The following is an 18328-nucleotide window of genomic DNA, read 5'->3' as shown; positions in this document are numbered from 1 at the left end:
TTTAATGCGATGAGCTCCTGCAGTTTCATACCCCAAAGGGAATAATACCCCTCTAGGCAGTCAAGGGGTAAATGCCATAGTGCTGGGTGCAGTCTCTTGTATGTTCTTTCTCAGTGATTGCATGGGCCATTAAATATCAAAAATATTTCAGCTGTCTACTCTGACTTCCTTTAAAAATTTAATCTCAACTTCAATATGCATGTTTCCTTTACATCTTTGTATGCCTTTTTAAATACAAAAGGAGAGAGTAACTGAAGAAACATGGTTTTAATGACAGTCCAAAATTGTGGAATATTTTAAACAATAATTCACTTGCTGCAGCTTCTGATTGCAACGTCAAAAATGAAATTTAAGAATTTGTTCACACAGGACTATCATGCAGAGACTGAAGCAATTTTTCCTACCTTAACTTTTCTAAACACACATCAGAGATTCATTGTAGTTAGTTCCCTAATATACAGAAAGGTCTAGAACATAGGATTTTAATTTTTTCCCCAAATTTTTATTTTAAAAAAGGCTGTGAAGAGCATTATCACAATTGTGGTGTGATAGATGAGGTTGTTCGCTTTCAGCTTTGCTCTCAGAGGAAGTTGATTAATGAACCAATAAGCACTTGATGTACTTAAAAACTTGAATTCATAATGATTAAAATCAAGCTTGGGGTACGAGAAGATTTTTAAAAAGTGATTAAGAGATGCCTTGAGAAAGATATAAAATGGTAAAGAACCAAGTCAGGAATTTTAAAATGCCAATTTTCAGGCATTCTGTCTGGCATAGTGGGGAGGAGGGGACAGAAAAAAACATGGCTTTTTTTTTTTTTTTTTAAGCAGGAATAATTTCTTAATAAATTGAGTTTTTAAAGATAAGATGCCCTTTGCATAAGTGCAATATAATCTATATATTATTGAATAACAGTGATTGGCTGCGTACAAAAATGACTGCCACCAATAAACATTCATTGTGGTTCACATGTAGCAGGTTGGATCTGATGTTGAGTTTTTATGGAAAAATCATGTGGAGGAATTGGTGCTTACCCAGAATCAAATAAAAGGAAAGCTATCCAATGAAGTATATAATAACTCTCATACTTTGAGGGTTAGTTTAATAGGACACAACACACTGTACTATCTAGGTAACTTATTAATAGAAGAGTTTTATATTCTCACAAAAAGCAATGATTGTTCACATGGCAATGGATGTTAAGTTGTTTATGAAACATTAGAAAATAAGCAACTCTTTAATTTTGACTTACTTGAAAGATACTATCATCTAAATTTTCCTCTGTTAAGGCTTTGAATCTGCCAGGTGCTAGGCTCCATTTAACATTTTTGCTCCCAAATTAACCCCTTTGTTTTGGGAATCTTTTTACAGTCTGCTCCTGGAAACGTATCAATTGAGATTGATAGTCAAGGGTTAAAGAAACACAGTAGGTAGATGCAATAATAAATTAACACCTGAATCATTGCCCTTTACTTCAGTGGAAGTGGAATCAAGCCCTTCAGATAGTAGAGCTAATGACATCAATTAAAAAATAGATTCTAAAAAAATTGCTTAATTTCTGTTCCTAATGTCTTTGCATTTAGGGTAACAGTTGCTCGCATTCAGTTTGAAATTCTATGCACCCCTTTCTGATTTGATTTTTCCCCCCCCCCCCTTTCTTTTTATGTAGCTCATGCTAGATACATGGAATGAGTCCATATTCTCAAATATAAAGAATAGGCTTCAGGACAGTGCAATGAAGTTGGTCCATGCTGAAAGACTAGGCGAAGCTTTTGACTCTCAACTGGTTATTGGAGTTAGAGAATCATACGGTATGTCTCATGCAGAGTGATCTCAGCTGTGCCTGTTTTAATGTACTGTTGGGATCTGCTACACGTTCAAATTAAAACTGGACAGAAACCAGCTACAGAGTTGTTGCCCATTTTCAATCATTAACTTTTATAGCTGGTTGACTCTCTATGCTGGATAGTAGTTTTTATCATGTGATAATTACTTTTGCACATCTGATGGTCTAAATGTGTTGCATGATTAAACAGTTAATTGCATAATATTTGTAACAGGTAGCAGGGGCATCTTTGTTGACCTGGGGTGGGAAGTATCAGTGTTGTTGATTATTAGTACAAAAAAACTCAAATGCATTTGCAATGACCAGTGAAAAACTTTCACTGGCAAGTGAATAGCTTATCCATCAGTTACTGTAAATTTGATGCTTACTTTTTTTTTTTTTTTTTTTTTAATGCAACCCTTGTTGCACAGAGAACCATTTAAAGCTAACAGCTCTGTCTTCATGAATTTGCAGACTGTTGGAATAGCTCTGCACACTTACGACTTTCATCTAAGTGGGATACTAATTTCAAATCTTTTGCCTGCTTTTTTTTCAACATTTCTGTATACAGGGACTTCTGAACTGATAAGGTAAGGTTGAAGGCTAAACCTTTGCAACCGCTGGCCTACTAAATGGCTTATGAAGGACCAGTTCTATAAACATGGTTTGAAATGGAAGTTTTCAAAGTGCGTTCTGCTGAATCTCACAGTTCTACACCAGGTCATTAGGAGTTCCACAAAGAGACTGGGGAGTAATGGCAGAGCAGGCCTGGAGATGGTATGCAGCCATTGCCAGGCCAAGTTAATGGGCTCTGCCAGTTGGCTCATGGAGCTAGGGGTAGGGGTTCCGTGGTAGAAGAAGTGATATGAAAGGAACTGACTTTTAGAACATTTGACTTCCTGTGACTTGAGGAAATTTGAAAACCAATGGTTTTTTAAAATCATCTGTCCCATGATGGTACCCACAGCCTGATCTAGCACTGGGGCGGGGAACTGAGCCTGGGCTCAGTTCACTTCCCCTGTGCTGCATTCGGTTTCCCACAGCCCAGCCACGGGAGGTGGGGAGAGCCAGGGCTGCGCTTCCAGATGCTGCTGGCAGCACAGCACTGGTTCTCCCCTGTCTCCCACTGCCTGGCTGCTGGCTGCTTTGAAACTTTTTTGAAATGTTTTGACTAGCCTTTTGTTTTGATTCGATTTTGCTGTTTTGAGCTCTAAATGAGTTGAAACAGTGTTGAATCAAAACAGCCGGCAAAATTTCTCACAGCCCTAGTATTTAGTTCACTCTGATCTTTCTTTGGCAACAGTTAAGATGAAGGGGAAAGATGGTTAAAGGCACAAAGGACTGCTAACTGTCCAATTTCTGTTGACAGATCAATGATCTGGGTATCCATCTCTAATGTGTGTGTTATTACTACTCTAGATAAGAACAGTACAGAACCAAAGGGAGGTTAGGAATCAGAAGAATAGCCTTGCATCATCTTTAGGAACTTGCAGGTTAGGCTGAGCATTCATAATGGCAATATGGTTTCATGCTGCAGTTAAAAAAAAAAAAAAAAAAAAAAAAATTCTGTAATAATTCTGTTTGCTACATTTGCACTTGCCATATCTTAGATTTAGGAGAAGTGTGTGCAGCTCCAGTCAGTCTCTGGCTAGACAAATTTATTTTGCAACGGTGCCTAAACATCAGACTTCTCTGGTTTAGATTTAGGTTCTCGGGACACTAGCAGATTGTTTGGTTTAAAAGTGCTTTATCAACAAAAATAATGGAGTTTTTTTAAGTTGCATTAAAAGTGACACAAGATGTACGTTTTTTCTCTTTGCAGTTAACCTTTGTTCTAATCCTGAAGATAAACTTCAGATTTACCGGGATAACTTTGAGAAAGCATATTTGGATTCAACAGAGAGATTTTATAGAACACAAGCTCCTTCTTATTTGCAGCAAAATGGTGTACAGAATTATATGAAATATGTAAGTAAAACATATGATGACAACTGTTCTGTTATTGTTAGTTCTTAAAATGATTGGTATTCTGCTTCTGCACAGGCAGATGCTAAACTAAAAGAAGAAGAGAAAAGAGCACTAAGATACCTGGAAACAAGGCGTGAGTGTAACTCTGTAGAAGCGGTGAGTATAAAATGTTGTAAAACTATGTAATGTATTAAGAAAAGGTTTCTTGTCATGCTTTTGATCATTATTTGTTGTATGTTTTTTATTATAGTTATTCAGTATTGGAGCTTGCCTTTTATGAGCCTTATTTTTAAAAATTAATTTATTTAAAAAAAACAAACCAGTGCTATACACATTCACCAAGTGTAGATGTTTTGCACTATAGTAACTTCTATTTCATATACAAACCTTTGAGCACCTAATATTTTATTGAGCTATTGTTCATATAGACGGTAGTTTTAATGTTACAGTGAACTTTGAACGCCGTAGTTTGTTTTGCCTTTTAAAAGCTGTAATGAGCTAACTATTTATTTAATGCATTTTCAGCTTATGGAGTGCTGTGTGAATGCTCTGGTGACATCTTTTAAAGAGACAATTTTAGCAGAATGTCAAGGCATGATCAAACGAAATGAAACGGAAAGTAAGTGACGTTTTTTAAAAAAAATGCAGCGTGATATATGGCAAGGGATAAAAATAGGTTTGGTAGAGGTATCAGATTACTGATACCTGTTTTGTAACAGAGGCCAGCTGTGTTTGGTTGGAGTGATGCTTTTTTCCTTGAAGGCTAGCTGTGACCAAAGGGGGGGGAGGGGGGTTTGTTTTTTTTACATCTGTTTTACTTTTGTTTTCTATGGTATGTTGTCTTCAATTTTAAAAGGAGATACCCAAAGCCTATTAAAGTCCTGCACGGACTTCAGATTGAACTAGAGTAATTAAAGTAGATTTCTTTTCTCCCTCTTCCTTGGGTGTGTGTTTTCTGATGTATTGCTCTTCGAGGTAGGGAGGGAAAGTCTGTCTGCTCCCACCTCCTCCTCTCACCCCACTCCATTATTGTGGGTCAGAGTTTGGTTTTGGTGAATGTACTGATCAGCTAATTAAAATCTCTACAAGACTTTGTTTTGCCTGCTCTTTCTTACAACTGATATCTCATTACCTGATAATTTTATAGGCTGATGCAATATACTGTTTGAAAGATGGTGGTCATAACTTTTCAGAAAGTTTGAAAACTTTTGCTTCTGGAAATTCTGGGTTCTGTGAGTGACTTCAGTGTGACTTGTGAAGGTGCTATCCAGTCAAGAAAGCAGACCCACACAAAGTCTTCAGGATTCAAAGGGGAATAAGGAAAGAGGAAATGAGTTTGATTATCCTGCAACTAGTTTATTACATATTAAAGCTTCACTGATTAAGTTTTGTAGCTGTACAAATGAGAAGTTGGAATTTTCAGCTTTGAATAGGGGGGAAAAAACATTCATTTCCAGGCTTGGCAATTCACAAGAAATCTGGCCTTCAAACTCTGTTAGATGCACCCCTCAATCTAGTAATACTTTTTGTCACTTGTCCAGGGCTGATGAGACTATAAAGAATATAAGACTATAAATTTCAGACCTTGGAGACATACAGAAGGCTCATTTTGAACTCAGAATTTCTGGAGATGCCTCTTTGTAGAGGCACCTCAGATAAGACTTTCCTTAAACTTTTTTGCTTTTTGACATGCATTTCTCTGTCTCCATCACTTGACTGGTCCTTATCCATGTAATACTTTACACTTGATTGATATGTTAGATCTCTGCATCTTTCCCAACCAGCCCCTTCATGTGTTGCCCTTGGGGACACTCTTTCTGAACGCTGGCATTGCACCTGAACACTGGCATTGCCATTGCAGTGGCTCTCTCGTGGTTCAGCCAATCGTGCATTGTCCTCATTCTCCCCCTCATCTGTTTGGGATGGTTATCAACAGTTTTCCGAATGTGTGTTTTTTATACAATGTTTAATTGGGGAATGATCAGGATAAGTAAACTAAAAGTTTGGAGCCTTTTTTTTTTTTTTTTTTTTACTTCACCTATTTCTTCATCACAGTTTAATGCAGTGTAACTCTTGTGTTGATCACCTTGAAATAAAAGCTGCAGTTGGTAGATTCTTCTCCTGTGTCCTGGGCTCTGAAGTTTCTTCTTCTGAAGAAATTGAAAAGGGAGATCTTCTTTTTTGTGCTCCTCCTGGATGCAGTAGAAAGGAGGAAATTTTGAGTCTGTTTTGGTTTTTTGTTTTTTAAATAAAAAAACAAATCTGAGGAAATGGTCCTTGGCCATTGTTAGTCATGCTGCTTCCTCCATGAGGAGAAGCCCACCTGTATTCCAAGCTTGGTGTATTGAGATTTAATACAAAGGTAGGCCCTTATCCATTATGTCTGATTTAACTGTTCGGTAGCCTGTCCAAATCAACCTCATGGTCTTGCAGAAATATCAGTACTCTTGCTTCTGGGGATAGTTACATTAGTCCTGAAAAAGACTAACAACATCCATCTTTGGAGTTGTAAAAATCACAAGACTCAGACCACGCTCTACTCCAAGTTGAAGAAAAAAAAATTAATCTTTTAACCATAGCTGGTATAGGCATATTTGGCACTTACATATTTTTTAATTAATACAAACCCAATTGAGGTCTGACATAAATTTCCAAGGAAACCCTATTTTGTGTGGTTAGTATTATTAATAGTGTTCAAAGTGTAAGAATAAACTGATTTTATAATAAATGGACTCTACCAGTGTTTTAATTTGGTTTGTTTGTTTATTTTGCTTCATGTCCTGCTTTCAGTGGTGTTTGTATAAATGGAACATACATTCCTTTAACTTAAATCTTTGGTTACTATGTGGAAAGGTGGCTTCATCAGTATATTGTATCTTTCAGAGTTGCATTTAATGTTTTTGCTGATGGATAAAGTTCCTAATGGAATAGACCCTATGTTAAAAGATCTGGAAGAGCATATTGTTAGTGCTGGACTAGCAGATATGGTAGCAGCTGCTGAAACTATTACTACTGTAAGTTTATCTGCTAAAGAAATAATTTTAATAGATATAATGTCTTACAAAAAAATAAATACTACAATTATGTGGTATATTACATGTAAGTAACAATGGATTTTAAAAGAAAATCAAACCAATGGACTAGAGGTGCACTGAATATATTGGTGCCATATCGGATCGGCACCGATTTTTTTTTTTTTTTTTTTTTTTTTAAATGAAAATTAACATTATCAGCTTTTTTTTGGCTGGTGCAGCTAAAATGTCACCAATAAATATAATACGCCTTCTGGCTGGGGTCCCTGGATACCATGTGTGCATACGCAGTTGAAGCACGCATGTGGGCAGGAATTCAGCTGGGCAGCATAGAGAGCAGCACCCTGCAGGTAAGTCTGTGGAGGGGAAGGGATATGGCAGGCAGGGTAGGGGGTTGGCAGATTGAGACCCCATGGTGGGAGAGGAAGTGGGGCCAGGGGCTAGGAGTGCTGCCCAGCCAGGGTGGTGAATGGGATCCCGGAGCCAGGGCAGGGAGCAGGACAGAGCTGTGGGCGGCTTGTCCAGGGACAAGGGTAGAGGGGAGCAGCTCCCTGCTGCTCCATGCAACCCCAGAGAAGATATAGGGAGTATGTAACCCCCTCCCCCCAGACTTGTGCATGGGGTGGAGGCAAGCTGCCTGCTATGGGCCCTGGTCTCTCAACCCTGCTACCTTCACTCTGGGAGCCATGTTCTGGCTGCATGTCCCCTGCCTGTCTGGCAGTAGTTGTGGCAGCAAGTTGTGTCGCTTGCTGCCAGCTCGTCACTTCATTTCAAGCATCCCTGCTGCCACTTTTGAGTGCCATGATGCTGATCTCTTGGACAAGCTACCCACAGCTCTGTCCTGCTTCCTGCTGTGGCCCTGGGGTTCCATTCATTTCCCTGTGTGGGCAGTGCCCCCAGCCCCCACCCCTTTCCCATGGTGAGGGAGGAAGTGAGGCCTCTATGACCCCCACGTCCCTTCCTCTCCACAGACTTACCTTCAGATTTACAGGAGCACAGCATGTTATCAGTATTGGCCAATATGCCTGGTGAAGAATCAGCTATCAGTACTGGCTAAGAAAATATTTATCGGTGCACCCCTACAATAGACATCCACAAGCATTAGATTAATTCATTCGCTCATTTTAAAATGAAGTCCTTCAGAGTAATTCTCTAGTTAGACCTCAGTCATCTTATGTATTTGCCTTTTTCAGATGCGTGTCTTTATACATAAAGCCAGCATGTAGTTTAAATCAAATATACCAGTGGTGACTGATAGAGTGTATGGGACATGCCAAAGTTAGAGTTGTATTAGCAGTTTAATTACAATGAATTGAAAAGGCTATTCTGACAGTTAACTTCATGGAAGAAACTAGTGCACTTATGTTTAATTGGGGAATAATTTTTTTTTTCTGGAAGTTTCTCAGACACTTCAGCACTTCTTCAGGCAGGAGAACAGGTGTGGTTTTTCCCTCTGTTCCCCTTTTTCTCCCCTTCCCTCCAAGAAAGCAAAAGCTTTAATTCCCTTTGCCCCCACCTTTTTTAATATTTGTAGACCTTTGAGGAAAGATAATGGACCTATTTAGGGATCATCTCCTTGCCATTCCTCCATAGCTTTTCAGTCCTCCAGTAAACGCTGACCTCAAGTGGCAGATATGAGGACTTCTAAGACTCTAAATGTGCATGCTGGCTTATTTTTAAAGTAGGAAATTCCATACAGAAAAGCTACACTGAAATGTGACGGTTGCAAAGCTCTTGAATCAAAAAAAAAAAATTGAGGTTGCCTATTCTTACATTACTGTCTCTGTTATAAGAATAGAGTTACATGATTTAATCCATTTTTTTTCTCAATTTTTTTTTTTCATTTTGTTGCTTTTAACTCTAGGATTCTGAGAAATATGTAGAGCAATTGCTTACATTATTTAATCGATTTAGTAAGTTGGTTAAAGAAGCTTTTCAAGATGACCCAAGATTTCTTACTGCGAGAGACAAGGTATGTGTTAATTGCACTTTTGTCTTTAATTTCTGTTAGTTGTTGAAATTAGTATCAAATTTTGCCTCTGTCAGTAGGCAACAAGATGCTAATCCTGATAGTAGGTTGTGGACTAAAATGCCAATGGGATTTCTAGCTAACTGGTAATCTGATCGATTTGTACTGTAATGTAGTGCCTATAAGCTACAATCTGTAGCGTGATACAGATTGGCCAGTGCATGAGATGACACTTTGTGCTTGGAAGTTTACAGTCTACTTTCTGATCCGGCAACATGCTTGTCTTCAGTATTAGGTATGTGCCACAGAGTACCCTTCAGGAAGGTACTTGCTCGGGACCAATGTGACTTTGTCTGGTCTCTGAAAGTACCCCTTGAAGTCAACCTAGGCTTGGCTTCTAGAGCAAGAAGGGAGCCTGAGCTTCTTACCACTCTGAGCCCCTGGACTTCTAGTCCTTCGCCCTCCCTGATTCTTTGTGGCCCTGAGTTAAGGAGCTAGTATCCAGTTGCACTCCTGAGGGGGACTTCACCTCCTCTTGGGGTAACCCAGTGCAACCCACAGTTCCAAGTAGCACAGCAGTCTCATCAGTAACGACATTTATTGGCGCAAAGCCACTGAACTGGAAGTTCTCAGTCCCCTCCAAAGGGATTAAGCAGTCTCTTCATCTCCATCTCCATTCCAGCCCACACAGTCCTGAGTACCCCCAAAGATACTCAACTGTTCCCTTTCCAGTCTCCAGCTCCACCAAGCTTCTCCACTTCTCTCTGTTCTCTCAGTCCCTAGACCCAGGAACTGCTGATGAGTTGCTTCACTCCCAGTTTGCTCTTTCCCATTGTCATGTATATCTCCTCTGGACCCCTCCTGGGTATTGGGCAACTCACCTTAGTTGATATGTCAACAAAGCCCTTCAAGCCTTGCTGCTGCTAAAGGTCTGTCTGGTCTGCATGTAGCCAGCCCTGGCACTTAACCCCTCCTTCTCTGTGCAGAGACTAAGGAGGTAAACTGAATCATACCATATAATAACATTGTGAACACAGTTAACCCAGAAATATCTTGGTAAAACCTGTAATTGATCACAACATGTAATTGTGAATAGTCCCATGACTTCAAGGGGACAGCTCATCTGCTTAGTTAGGCATATGGTGAAGTTGGGTTTATAAGGGAACTATATAAGTAATATATACTAGGCCTGTGTGAAGTGGCAGGTATTTGCTTTTGATTCGGATCCAGCCCATTTGGAAGGACAGTGATTCGATTTGGAGATTTGAATTGCTGTCCTGATTTGATTTGGCCAAATCAGAACTGAAGATTTGGCGCTACTTTGGAGATTCAGCCATAGGCTAAACAGGCAGCAGACCTTGCCATGCTGGACACAGGTGCCTTTAGCTGGTAAGTCTGTTGAGGTTTGGGGAGGAAAGGTGTGTGGGGCAGGGAGGGTTTGGAGCTGGGAGAAACTGCCCAGCCCAGGGGGGGCGGTGTTGGGATGTGGTCCTGCCACTTGCCTAGCGGGGGTGGGGAGGGGGGGCAGGATGTGGGTGCAACTCGCTCCGAGTGGAAGGGGCCAAGCGGCAGCAGGGCATAACCTGCCTCCTTCACCCTGGCTGGGAACCCGTGGCAGGGCCTGACCCCTCATGCTGGCTGACAAGCAGAAGCAGCGCCCACCTCCTCCCAAGGCCGCTGCCACATGCGGTGTCATTCCCCCTCCCCCAACTGTGCTGGTTGGGCAAGTGGCGGGAAGGCAGAACCCCTGCTTCTAGTGCTGATGCAGGCATGGCCGCGCTGGGAGTGGGGGCTATGCCCTGCTGGTGCTTGCCTGGGTAGGGGGAGGAGGGGGTGCAGTGCAGGTGCAGCTTGCTTCAGGCAGAAGGGAGCAAGCAGCAGTAGGGCATAGCCCTCGCTTGCAGCTCTGTAATTCCCGCATCACTCCTGGGAGTGGGGGTTCTGTCCTGCCGTTGCTTGCCTAGCTGGTGCAAGGGCAGCTGGCACTGCTGGCACTTGCCCAGGTGGTGTGTGGGGGTGGGGGGGGCATGGGATGCAGGCGCAGCAGTGCTGGGAGCGGGGGCTATGCCTTGCTGCCACACCCGCATCCCACCCACCCTACTCCCTGGCTGGGCAAGCAGAATCGGGGCATAGCCCCTGCTCTGAGCACTGCTGTGTCCTGTGCCCCCCACCCCAGCTGGGCAGCTTCTCCCAGCCCTAGTCCCTCCCTCCGCCAACCCCAGCAGACTTACCAGCTGAAGGCAGCTGTGTCCAGTGTGGTGAGGACCTGGTGCCTGTTTAGTCTATGACCGAATCTTTTCCAAATCTATTCGGAGGCTTCCAATTCAATTCAGAGCTTTTAATTGGTCTCCTGATTTGATTTGGATTCACAGATTTGGTTGCCGAATCTCCTTGGAATTGAACCGGCTACCAAAGCTTTGCATGGCTCTAATATACACTGTCTTTATAATGTATTAAATTATTTGTATCTTGTTTCTTATGTTATGAAGAGAAGTTGAAATTAGTGCCCATCTTGTTTGTTTTTTAGGCATATAAGGCAGTTGTGAATGATGCTACAATATTTAAACTTGAATTGCCGTTGAAGCAGAAGGGGTAAGCTGTTTAAATATTAATGTGCATTGGGCACCTTAAATATTGAAATATTTAATGTTTTAGGACATTTTCAGATTTGTATTTATTTATTTTAAGCATATTCCTGGTAACACATCATATCTCATTTAGAAGTTCTTTGGGATTCTTGCATTGAAAGCATTGTGGAAAGGAGTGGAAAAAAAAAAGTAGGCAGATGGGAGCTTGGCGCATAGATTTTGTTTAAAAGCTTGGAAGGAAGGTTATATATGCTGAACAAAGTTGTTTACTGATAGAAGCCCATTAATGCCAAGCAGTTTCATTCCACTAAGTTAATTTATAGAAGTAAAAGTAGTAGTTACTGTTTTTATTCTCTGTCACTGGATTGGGCATAAAGGAAGGCTAAGTTGTCAGAGTTTCTGAACAGTTAGTATGTGGATTTTTTTCTTTTACTTGCTATACATTTGTTATTTTCAGTCAAAAATGATGAAAGGAGGAAGTGAAGATGAAAGAAGACAGGAGGAATAAATTATAGTTCTTAATCACAGGAGTTTTTATATGCCTTATGAGTGGACTGAATTTTCAACATCCAGAGAGTGGTTTGAAGCTGCTCCTTGTTGGAGGGAACTAGTCTCAGAGAAATCATAAAATTAAGTCTAAAATGACCTGGTGTCAGGCAGAATACTGTCTGTTCTTCAGGTAGAAATTTCAAAGGCAGAAAGAGAATACCTGTGTCCGAAGTGACCTTTGGGAATAAAGTTTTCAAACCTTAGAATAACACAACTGGACAAATTGGAGATTTTTTCAAGGAGTCTTATTCGGAAAGATCAGATTCTGCAACCAAAAGGTTTGGTGCAGAGTGCATTCTTTTTTATGGAGCAGTAATCTGGTATATACAAATCACTGGTACTTTATGGCAAACTAGATCTGAATTCTGTGACCACTTCAGCTAATCTAGAGGTATCCAGGCCCTGGGTTGCTAGACCAACGCCATGTGCTGTTCCTGGAGCTTGCATGTAGTGTGGGCTAAACTTGGTGCCATGCGTGCTGTAGGCAGCAGTGGGGGCCAACATGGGGTGCTGCATGCAGCCTTTGCAGTGCCAGGTACAGCCCACACACCACAGGCAGCACATGCCCTCTGCCAGCCCCGTGTGGACGTGTGCAGTGAGCTCCTAGGCCAGCACGTGCTGTATGCAACTTGGGCTGGGCTGGCCACACGCCCTACATGTTGCTTGGGGACTGTTACTGGGTGCATGGTGCATGCAGTGTCTTGCTGGACTGGCTTTGTACTCTGGCTCCAGGACTGGTCTAGATTGGGGCACGCTGAAGCCAGCATGCAGGGCTGGTCCAGCTAGCTACTGCATGAAGCGGATCCACTGTATTGGCCCCTTGTGACATGCATAGTTCATGTGTCCAGTCCAGCCCCATTCAGTGTGTGAAGAATGTACTGCCCCCAGGGTTTGCTGTGCACATGGCTCCTGAAGCTGGTACAGGGTGTGTGCTGCATGTGGCATGTAGGAGTGGACCCAGTGCTGCTCACAACACAGAGGGTGCAGGACTCTGGCTGCATGTAGTACTCTGGAACAACTCCCTGGTGCTGCACAGGGAGTTAGTCCCAGTCCAGCCCACAGACTGACCAAGAGATGCTTATCCAACCCATGAGACCAGATTAGTATGACACCCCAGGGCTAATCTATAATAAAGTGTTTGATGGCTATACTGGTATATCTGTATTCAGGTTATTGTGGCTAGGTGCTGTATTTTTCTGCTGGTTCTCATTTGTAACATGGAAACATAGCTAGCCACTGAATGATACCTTTCTCAGGTGTTCAGCTTGGCCTTTTCTTGTGGCAGATATTTTTAGTGATTCATGTGAACACCCCTTATTTGCAGCATTCAGTTGATTGACTCTGGCCCTGAACTTTGAGGTTGAGTGATTTATCTTCACTTTTTTTAAAAATTGAGTATTTAGAGGCAGAAGATAATGCCAATAGAATCCTAAAAATACAGCTCTTGACTAGTATGTAATGCATGGTGTTAATTTTTTTCCCCCATGAAAGTCCAAGTTAGAAAAGAAAGAGAAGGTGGGGAAGTGAAGATCACAGTGCAGTTTGTATTACTGATGGATTCCCTTAACAAAGGCATGGATCTCTGTTTTTGCCCTGTTTAGTGCTCTGTGTGTATGCTAAGGCACTGTGGAAAAGGATTCCTTTAGGTTCCTATTAATATTCCAGTTTCCTAGCAGTTTCCAACCAACAAGTTCGTAGGACTTTCCTAGAATTATAAAAACAGCCTTTTCCCCCTACATTAAATTTTCTGTCCACCCATTCTCTACCATTTGAAGGGCTAATGATGATCCTAGCTCAAAGACTTCCATTTTGTTTTTGTTTTTGAATTGTAGAAAAGGTGATAGTTGTATCTTCCCCTCCTTGTTCACAATCTTTCCATTTTATTTATTCCATGAACTCCTCTCAGTGTTCTACCTGTTGGTCTCTGCTTCACTTAAAGCTAGGTTATCATTTTCAGGTGCCTTGCCTTGGTCACAAACCAGGCAAGATAATGTCACTTCTGATAGCTGTTCAGATGCTCCCAGAATTCTAAAACTTCCTGTTTTTTGTGATTTGTACTGGTTGGAAAATCTTTGATACTATTGCAAATCCAAGGTTTCTAGAATTACCATAGCCAAAGGCTTTTTCTCTTCCTGTTTCTAAGGCCTAAAAAAAAAAAAAAAAGTAGCCCTTGCTTACAAGCTCTTTTATGAGCCAAAAAGGATGAGCTTTCTAAAGAGTTCTGTAAAGCGGCCACCTTATGTGCTTTGTATACCTGTTTTAATAGTATACCCTCTGCTGATTTTTTTTTTTTTTTTTTTTTGGTTTATCCCTATGTTTTCAAGCCTGTTATTTCTGGACCACCTTTCAAGAATTAATCTTGCTCTCAATATTGCTTTTACTTCCATGAAATGCTTTGTTCAGTCCACTGGCCTGCACTGAATTCACTATGTTGTTTTGGAACTTGCTCTGTCCTGTGAAACCCGCTTATGAAAATTATTGTTTGAAATGAATCTTGGACAATTCTGAAATTTACAAACAAAAGAATAGTTGGAGTGACCCACAATGGAGGTGTCTGAGAATAGTTGGTTGCCTTCTGTAATTGGAATGAATGAGAGGAATAAGATAAAATTAATCTGTTTTGCAGTGGTTTAACTGACATGTGAACAAATTTACCAGAGAAAGGTACTTTCCTCAGGAATGTACTTGTCACTGGTATGGTGTTTCTGATGCAACTATTTTTTTTTTTTTTTTTACAAAGCTTTTTCATTTCATATATTGCATTTAGGGTTGGATTGAAAACACAGCCTGAGTCCAAATGTCCTGAGCTGCTTGCTAATTACTGTGATATGTTGCTAAGAAAAACACCACTAAGCAAAAAACTAACCTCCGAAGAAATTGAAGCAAAGCTTAAAGAAGTGGTATGTCCATGTTCACTGTCTCTTACCTAAGAAACCGTTTTGGTATCAACTGACCTGCATCTACTGTAACTGTTTTTGAAGATGAGATTTTGAAGGAACTGCCTATGAAGTGGATAACTGTTGTACTAGTAATTGTTGCTTAACTTGGAATGGGCATAGAATATGCATTGTTGGGCTTTCATGGGTCCAAATAGTGTCACATGTTAGTAATGTTGATTTAATATGCAAGTTTGCAATTAATATATTTGTATACTGTAATAAATGTTATAGGTCTTGGCTACAGGACAGGACTTTTGTGACCCAATAGCTGCCACTGCAGGGACACTATGCATCCCCTGCCAACTTTTGTTAGTGCTGTGCAGCAGGTACACTGCACCCTGAAAGGCACCAGGAGCAATGGCTTAAGGCAGAGATCCCAGGCACTTCTGCCTTCACTTGTAGTTCTCCGTGGTGGCAGAAACTGCCTGTCATTTCAGGTTTTGCTTTGCTTTGTCAGAGTCCTGCAGTCCCGGAAGAGCTGTAAGTGTGGATACGGTCACCAGAGGTCTATCAGCAAAGCTTACTGTGTAGATCAGACTATACGTAATGAAATACATACCTATCAAGAAAATAGAACCATGACAGGAGATGTTCCGTGGGGCAGCTTGTTCATCAGCAGTTGCAGTAGTTTCATAGCTAGTGACTATCTCCAGCAGTACTCCTTTTGAAGAAAATCAGGAGTTCCTGTGTGCTGGTTTCATTTGACATTGATATAAAACCAGTGTTGAAAGAAAGTGGTTTGACTTGGTATGGAAAATATATTAAAATCTCTTACTTTTTGAACAGCTTTTGGTACTTAAATATGTACAGAATAAAGATGTTTTTATGCGATACCACAAAGCTCACTTAACAAGACGTCTAATATTGGATATATCAGCTGATAGCGAAATTGAAGAGAACATGGTGGAATGGTTGAGAGTAAGTGTCTGTACCTTGATTTTTAGCTCTTGGTGCTCATAATTTTAGTTTGTATTTATGAATGTAAACATTCTTCTTATTGGCACAAGTTTCTACCTTAAATCACAGTCCAATTATGGATCTTTGTCTCCTCTTATCTTGATACTTTTCAGGTTTAGAATGGATTAGTTCCTTCCTCCTCTCAATCTGCAGAATTAAATAGCTGTAGGCCTAGATCTTCAAGGTATGCATCATGTGCACCTCTGCAGTGTTAACAGTTGAATTTCTTTTTATGTTGACCCTTGAATGCACGTGCAATATTGGAAGACTGAAGGGATCCAAAATACAAAGAACTTAAGTTTAGAAGAACAAAAATCAGCAAGCAGTTTCCAGGAGAGTGCTCCCAAACGTCATGGATGCCTACATGCCTAAGCAAGTTAGAGACACTTTGTGCAAATACACAATGGTTTTACACACGGAGCACACCTAACATACTTGAAGATCTAGGCCTACAGCTATTTAATTATCCAGAGGATTAAATGACGAGGGAGGAGAGGAGGGAGAAACCAAATAATCTGTTCTAAACCTGAAAAGTATTGAGATGAGAGGAAATAGTATATTATGAAAATATAATAATTGGATATTATATTATAATATCTAAACTATTACATCCAAAGTGTGTGTATATCCAAAAAGTTACTTTGTCATAACATTGTAACTTGCTATTACAAAGTGTCCATGTATTTTAGTAAAGCAGTTTTAAAACAAATGGCTATTCCAAAGGTAGATGTTTGGAGAAGGAAAAAAAAGGGGTCAAATTCAACCCAAGTACAACAGCCCATTGGGACTAATATAGTAAAAGCTTGCTAGTCAGTAGCACAGTAAGGAATTATGTTGCTATCATTACATGTGCCCATCTGATTTCCCCAGCCTACTGACCCCCATTTACAGCTGAGTATGGTAAGGGAAGCTTTCGGTATGAGTTTGGAGGAAAGCTAAAACTGGCATATCAGAAGCTTTAACTGCTCTGCCTCCATGTGCCTAAAGACTGATGTGTGTAGTCTTTTGGTTTCCAAGTTGTGCTGTTACTCGGTTTAATTTGTTATCTGTTTATACAGGAAGTGGGTATGCCAGCAGACTATGTAAACAAATTGGCTAGGATGTTCCAGGATATTAAAGTATCGGAAGACTTGAACCAGGCCTTCAAAGAGATGCACAAAAATAATAAATTAGCCCTACCAGGTATTATTCTCAAATGTTTTGTTGTGTCTCTATTCATGTGTGTATATTAAAAAATGGTTCAGTCGAAACTTAAGGTATTGCTATAATTTCTATTCTCCTGTTTGAAGACTCTCTAGCTGTCAGGCCTGGATTCTCCGAGGTATTTAAGCATCATTCCATTCACTAGTTTAGTTCCCAGCTACTTACTGGAAGCCTGAGCCCAGGTTCTCTTTACAGGTCATGGGGAGAATTAAATACCTAAGGAAGGGATCAGAAGAACCAGTAGATCTGAGTGGAAAGATACCTAAGGAAGCCAAGAGTGAAATGCAGAGGAAAGGGGAGTGGCTTAGTTTCCCAAGTTTTAGACTTGGTGTACCTGGCCAGACATAAGCACCTCCTTCCATTTCGGGACCTTTCTTGCAGACCGCCTCTTATCGTTAGAATGTAAGCAAGGCCATTGGGTGAAGTCAGTGATTCTCATCCAAAGTGATTTATCACCCTGGCATGCCTTGAGATCCTCCCTTTCCAGGGTGCCTCAAGGTGCCATGTAATGTTGGTGCTGTTAGGCGCGCAAACGTGATTCACCAGATAAACCCAGAGATTTCGAATAGGGGATCATAGTGTGAGAACATGCTGATCTGTTGTGGTATTTCTGAGTTCTTTTCAACAGAAAAACTGCTGTTATTCTGTTTCATAGTAAAAAGGGAAAACTAGAAGCTAGGATTTTCCAAGGGGTGCTTCAAGTCTAAAAAGGTTAAGAACCTCTGGTTTAGGCAGAGTTTTGTTTTTCCCTTTTTTTTCCCCCACTATGAAAATACTGGTGGCACAGTTAGTGAATTTATTGATTGAAGGTCTGTCAGTGTGACTATAATCAGTTAAGTAAGAAGTGTGGGAGAATGAAAAAAAGGTGTGTACTCTCTTTCTATAGTGTTAAGAATTCTCCAAATATCTTTAAATTAATTTTAATCTAGGAATTTTTTTATTGTTCCACCCTCTGTATATAACTTTTCCCCTTTATAGATCTATCCAGTGGTGCTAACACATAATTTAACCCCTCAGTTATCATTAAAGTTCCTTTAGTATCTTTCATGACTTCGAAAAATATAACCCCTACAAATTTGAGTACATTTGCATTAGGAGCTTAAATAGTTACAAGACTGACTATGTATTGCTCCATCAGACATCTAACCATGAGAAATCTGCCTCGTTTGTCTTCGTAAACTTCCTCTACTTTAACTGCTACTCTTTGTTAATTGCAATCATTACTCCTGTGTTGAAGCACAAGGAGAAGAAATAGTTATCAATCCATTTTGCTTTAAACCTATTATTAGTATATTTTC

The 18328-nt window shown here is 40.6% G+C and overlaps 1 protein-coding gene across 1 annotated transcript in view; it reads left to right on the top strand.

Annotated features, from left to right (window-relative positions):
- Positions 1 to 18328, top strand: part of CUL5 (cullin 5) — a 56797-nt gene that overhangs the window by 23872 nt on the left and 14597 nt on the right. Inside the window, exons 5-14 of the mRNA XM_019530240.1 lie at positions 1670 to 1811; positions 3648 to 3793; positions 3869 to 3949; positions 4319 to 4412; positions 6677 to 6807; positions 8690 to 8797; positions 11322 to 11386; positions 14699 to 14831; positions 15657 to 15788; positions 16886 to 17009. Coding sequence (XP_019385785.1) covers positions 1670 to 1811; positions 3648 to 3793; positions 3869 to 3949; positions 4319 to 4412; positions 6677 to 6807; positions 8690 to 8797; positions 11322 to 11386; positions 14699 to 14831; positions 15657 to 15788; positions 16886 to 17009 — 1156 coding nt within the window. The remainder of the gene's footprint in view (positions 1 to 1669; positions 1812 to 3647; positions 3794 to 3868; positions 3950 to 4318; positions 4413 to 6676; positions 6808 to 8689; positions 8798 to 11321; positions 11387 to 14698; positions 14832 to 15656; positions 15789 to 16885; positions 17010 to 18328) is intronic.

The sequence above is a fragment of the Crocodylus porosus genome, unplaced genomic scaffold, assembly GCF_001723895.1.
Source record: "Crocodylus porosus isolate Cpor-Errol unplaced genomic scaffold, CroPor_comp1, whole genome shotgun sequence".
NCBI classification, from domain to species: domain Eukaryota; kingdom Metazoa; phylum Chordata; order Crocodylia; family Crocodylidae; genus Crocodylus; species Crocodylus porosus.
The sequence above is the reverse complement of the archived record's forward strand: the minus strand, read 5'-3'. Positions and strand labels throughout refer to the sequence as shown.